We start from the raw sequence: 5189 nt of genomic DNA, 5'->3' as shown, positions 1-5189 counted from the left end.
TTTGGGTGTAGACAGGTCAACATGTGTCATTAAAAGTAAGAGCTCAAAATTAAATTATTCCAAAACCTGTTTGTTTGGTTAAGACATTTAATGAATAACTTTATGATTTAAAAGTAACCTTCAGCCAAACTTGTACAACAAATGCATCTCGGTTTGTTATGTTTATTAACTCTGTGTAAAAGTTTATTTGAGTACTCCACTGTCCTACACTGTCTGGTAGACAATATTAAAAAAGCAAATATTATGATTGTTTTGTCTGACAGGCAAATAATCAAAGTTACACTCTGTGTATCCACGGAGCAGCAGATGGGTCAGTGGAGTCTGATTGTTTTATCAGGATTCAGGGGTGGGGTGGGGGTGGAAATTATTCTGGCACAGTCAGAAATAATACTGTCTGGTCTGGAGGTTAAGATAATCATTTATATTTTTTGATTTTAATATTTTATGGCTATCTGCTAAACACACTTTGGCATTTAAAAAGTGCATCTACAGCTTAAAGAACTGCAGCATTTCTGCATTTGTCTGCTTCCTCCAACAAAAGAAAGTTAACTTCAAATTGAGGACATCAAAAGTGCCTTTTCTTTTGGTGCACCACATCAGCAGTTTTAAGTTCCTATTTTATTTGTTTCAACAGCATTACTCCAGTTTGCTACTCTCCTTCCTCTTTTCTCAGTGATGACTGCCACTGATGCCTGTATGACTGTAGGGCCCTACTCTTGTACAAAGCTGCTTATAGTCTCTTTCAGCACAGCAAGGACAGACAGTATAGGGGAAGCCAGTGCTCTCTCCCAGCCATAATTAGGCCACCCACATTCACAGTCATGCCTCTCACATGGCTGCTCTGTAACATTTTCAGAATAAATGCATGCAATTATTTATAGGAACGAAAGGGAAACCGTAACCCTGATAACCTGCTTACATGCAGTCCTGAATGCATTTGTGATATTAAACAAATTGAGAGAATTCTATTTTATTAGTTCTCAAAGTTGCAATTTTATATAATCCTGATTACTTTAGATGACAATGGAGTAAAACTAATCTCGGTTTAATAATAGTTTTTTTTTAAAAACCTCATACAATTCAAAAGGACTCTTTAGGACAAGTAGTTATGTAATTAAAATGGGTGTTCGTTTTGCATGAAGAGGACCTAGAAGGGGGTGTGGTAGTCTCATCCCGGAAAGGGATTGGTCCGTGTATGTGGCGTCACTGATCGACAGGCACGCTGACCAATGGGCGGCCGTAAAATTGTCTCTTCCCCATCTCTGGCCACGGGGGCGACGTTCAAGGGAACATTTGTTCGGTACGGGGAGCTGTGCTGTTTTGTCAACTGGGTGTATGTCGTAACACTTTGTTCTCGTCAATAAATCGGATTTAGACTGTGGCAGAGGCTTTTTTCTTTTTAACCACGCGGCTGAAGGGACTGTGTAGGTTTGCATTCGGTGGACGTTTAACGAAGTTTGACGAAGTGGAAGCGGTTTAATGTGGAGGAGTAGAACAGACTTGTCGGAATCGCTCGGAGGATCTCTGCACACCCGGTAAGTGTCCAAGCTCGCTAACTTTATCAGCTAAATGTTTATGCCTGGTTCTAAAAAGCGAATGTAAGTATATCTGTTATGTATTACGTTTTTCCAAAAGGCACTTAGTTAAACTTGAGTTTGTTTCTTCATTTACCTTAACTTTCAAACGTCTTTGTCTTCCCATTCTTTTTGTGCACACTGCTAACTTGGCTAACTGCTCCCTCAACGTTTTTGCAGACAGGACAGGGTGCTCCTTCCAGGCTGTGTCCTCAGATTTGCCTTTTGGCTCGTTTTGTGGGCATACCGGTCATGCTGCTAATTATTAAGTTGTGCAATAATGATTTTAGCTCTGATACGGCTTTAATGAACAGCCATATGGTTACCTGTGCAGCCCTACGTGCCAGAAACGGTAAAAAGGTGCCACTTAAATACGGCTTATCAACAATGATGGAGTCTGGAACAGTGAATTATTTACTTTTGTGATGGTTATTATCTTCACAGATGATAAGCGCTCCCCCTGGACGCAGTTCAATGATCAAATAAACTTGGAAGGTACAATATAAGATGGGTGGAAAAGTAATGTGGATGTAAAGCCCTGTGAGAGATTTATTTGATCCCACTTGGTTTGTAGGAGGCTTATTCAAATTAGATAAATCCTCATTTGCATATATCATACAAGTCATAATTGTGGAAAGCCTGTAAGAAATAATCCACCCCTTTCTGTTTAATGTATGAAATTGACCAAAAGCAAAGAACTGTTCATTATTAAATCTTGTACGTATCATTTTGCTTGTACTTCTTTGTTTGCTCTTCTGCATTTTGTAAATTATCAGTTGTTAATATCTACTAAACTAAACTCGCATATGAGCATTGCATGCAGGAAATATGGTAATTGTCTTGTACAGTGTGCTGAACATGGCCTCTCCTCTCATTTTGCAGGTCTGGAAAAGCCATCTCTGGATAAGCTTCAGGCCATTTACTGATGGGTTCATACTGTGGGGCAACACACCAAGAAATCTGCAGTTTATTGAGACGGGACATGAACTGTAAAAGAATAAAGGCAAGCTAGATACGGTCGTCTCCATAAAACCAGTGTCCGTTTTGTTTTTCTGTTGGAATCAGCAAACAAGTACTGGGACTGAACACTTAAGCAGGAAAGAGTGAAAAGTAAAGTACTTAAGTGAAGTTCATCTTCAAGAAAACAAAAGTGATCAGCATGAGTGCTGAAGGATATCAGTACAAAGCGCTTTATGACTACAAAAAGGAGAGGGAGGAAGACATTGACCTTCATGTGGGGGATATTCTGCTGGTAAGCAAAGGTGCCCTGGTGGCCCATGGCTACACGGATGGTCTGGAACAGCGGCCCAAAGAGATTGGCTGGCTACCAGGTTTTAACGAAACCACCCAGGAGAAAGGGGACTTCCCTGGGACGTATGTCGAGTACATCGGAAAGAAATGGATCTCTCCTCCTACACCTAAGCCGAGGCCTCTCAGACCCTTACCTGTAGCTCCAAGCTCCTTCAAAGCAGAGGCAGACTCCGACTCAGATCAAGGTGAGTTTACCACTGAATATGTTAAACAGGAAGCCATACACAAGAAGCACTTATTGTTATTAAAGAGTTATTTTTTTTAATCATGTGAGTATTCTACATTTTTTTTGTGTGTGTGTGTTGGGGTAGAAAACTCCAGTGGTTGGTCTGAAACTCTTGTTGCATTGTGGCTTTTTTACTGTAGCACATGTGATCACATTGAGAATTGATGTTAACTGTTGTTTGGTTACGTAGGTGACGTCCCACATCCCTTTTGTGTGTTCATTTTGGAGGTTTCGACCATTTGTTGTTGCCTGTATCAACAGAGCTTGAACTAGCAGGCTGTAGAAATACTACAGCAGAGTTTGCTCAGTTGCTGTGTTTCTAACAAAAAGTAACCTGGATATGTGGATTCAGGTTAATGGAGTCTGACAAAGAAGCTGACTCTCTAAAAATGGTTTTGTTGACAAGTCGCTGTGCCCAGTGCTGTCGAGCTGAGCTGAATGTGTACCAAGCTCGGTCCCAGAGGACACTGGCACCGGGGGTACAATAAAACATCATGTGTTGTTGCAGGCTGTGTGGTACCAGTGGATATCTGTTTTTTCTGTTCTCCTCTAACCGAATATTGTTTAGAAAGATGCTTACACATCATTAAATAAATATACATAGTTGAGGCAAATGGATGTTTAGGTGAAAGCACAGTAGAATAGTTGAATAGTTGGCCTAATTTACTTCAGTGTTGTTCTCTTAAGGGCTAAAGACTGATTGTGGAAATACTCATTGTTTTTATTTGTTAGTGTTTGCTAATTAGTGAGTTAGGAAACATTTGGTTTTGTTAGAAAAACTAAATGCTTATTGAGAAGCTGCGATCCTTAAATTTACTGTTTCTGCAGGCCTTGTATCATGTCAGTTTCATTGTTTAGCTTGCTGTGAATTGAAATTATTGTTATATTAAACACTATTTTTATCACAAAAAATGTAAACAAACGTTTTATTTGCTAGTGATACTGTGATGCAATGACAATTTGTATGTCATTAGAGTTGTGAAAGTCTTTTGACATCACCCATATACCTAAAATTGTGTAAAAAGGAAATAATTTTGATGCTATTATTTAAAGTTTTGAAATATGGATCAACGCATACAATTTTTTTTTTTTTTTTTCAGCAAAGTTAAGCAAACATATAGAGTTGAAACAATCCATCAAGTAACTTGCATAACTAGATATCCTCGATATGAAGTATGATTGTATGATTTGCCTATTACACATGAGTTGTGTGAATTTCTGCTCAGTGGTCACCGTTTTTCACACAGATATTTATTACTGGCGCACAGAAGGCTTGTACTACATCACCAATGCAGCAAGCTTGCAGGAGGGACTTTAGGATGTATGAAAATGTTAAAAATTTTGAGTTTGATTTCAAACAAAGGAAAAGTAAAAATACTGAAAAACAAAGTTTGTTGTAAAACCAAACTCACAGTAACACAATGCAGGGTTTCCCCCAGTGTATTATTAGGGCTTTCCCTACCCCACCGCCAGGCCAAGCTCCGCTTGTTTATTGTAATATACGTCATTTTTACGTTTTACGTATTAAATTCAGCAATAGATATGCTTTGTTTTGTTGTTACAGGTAGTGATCCAACATGCAGCCTGTGGCACAAAAAGTACAGTACAGCATTTGTCTATTTTTCAGAATTCTCTGTTGTTATTCATTGGCCTTGATGTGAGACGTGTATTGGTGCGGTCTTTGCACTTTTTCATTTATGTTAATTTAATTTATTTGTAAATGTGACTTAAATTAGGATTTAAATTAGGTGCAATCAATTAGTATTTATTAGGCCCGAGCAGCGACAGCGCTGCGAAGGCCTATTGTATTTCGTGGAATTCTTATTAGGCCCGAGCAGCGACAGCGCTGCGAAGGCCTATTGTATTTCGTGGAATTCTTCATTTTTTTTATTCTGCCACTTTACGCGGCTCTTTGGACGACTTCCCATATTCAAAAACTCACCAAACTTCACCGAAAGTTGTCCCCCGGGAGAAATAACACGATTTTAATGGAATCGAAAGTGGGCGTGGCCAAACTGCTCCACAGCGCCCCCTAACGTGAGATAGGACGAACCGTAACTCGTAGAGGCCTGGAACCT

General features: G+C 39.4%; 1 protein-coding gene across 2 annotated transcripts in view; it reads left to right on the top strand.

Moving 5' to 3' along the window:
* The first annotated feature begins 387 nt into the window (after nucleotides 1-387).
* pik3r1 (phosphoinositide-3-kinase, regulatory subunit 1 (alpha)) overlaps nucleotides 388-5189 on the top strand; it is a 27387-nt gene continuing 22585 nt past the window's right edge. The window contains exons 1-2 of one of the 2 annotated variants that reach the window (XM_017440971.3): nucleotides 388-1535; nucleotides 2457-3070. In XM_017440971.3, the coding sequence (XP_017296460.1) occupies nucleotides 2734-3070 (337 nt within the window). In that variant the 5' untranslated portion in view covers nucleotides 388-1535; nucleotides 2457-2733. Of the gene's footprint in view, nucleotides 1536-1580; nucleotides 2070-2456; nucleotides 3071-5189 lie in introns of those variants that run through there. The other variant, XM_037979335.1, reaches the window with a different exon arrangement.

This window comes from Kryptolebias marmoratus, linkage group LG14 (genome assembly GCF_001649575.2).
Source record: "Kryptolebias marmoratus isolate JLee-2015 linkage group LG14, ASM164957v2, whole genome shotgun sequence".
NCBI lineage: Eukaryota > Metazoa > Chordata > Actinopteri > Cyprinodontiformes > Rivulidae > Kryptolebias > Kryptolebias marmoratus.
The sequence above is the reverse complement of the archived record's forward strand: the minus strand, read 5'-3'. Positions and strand labels throughout refer to the sequence as shown.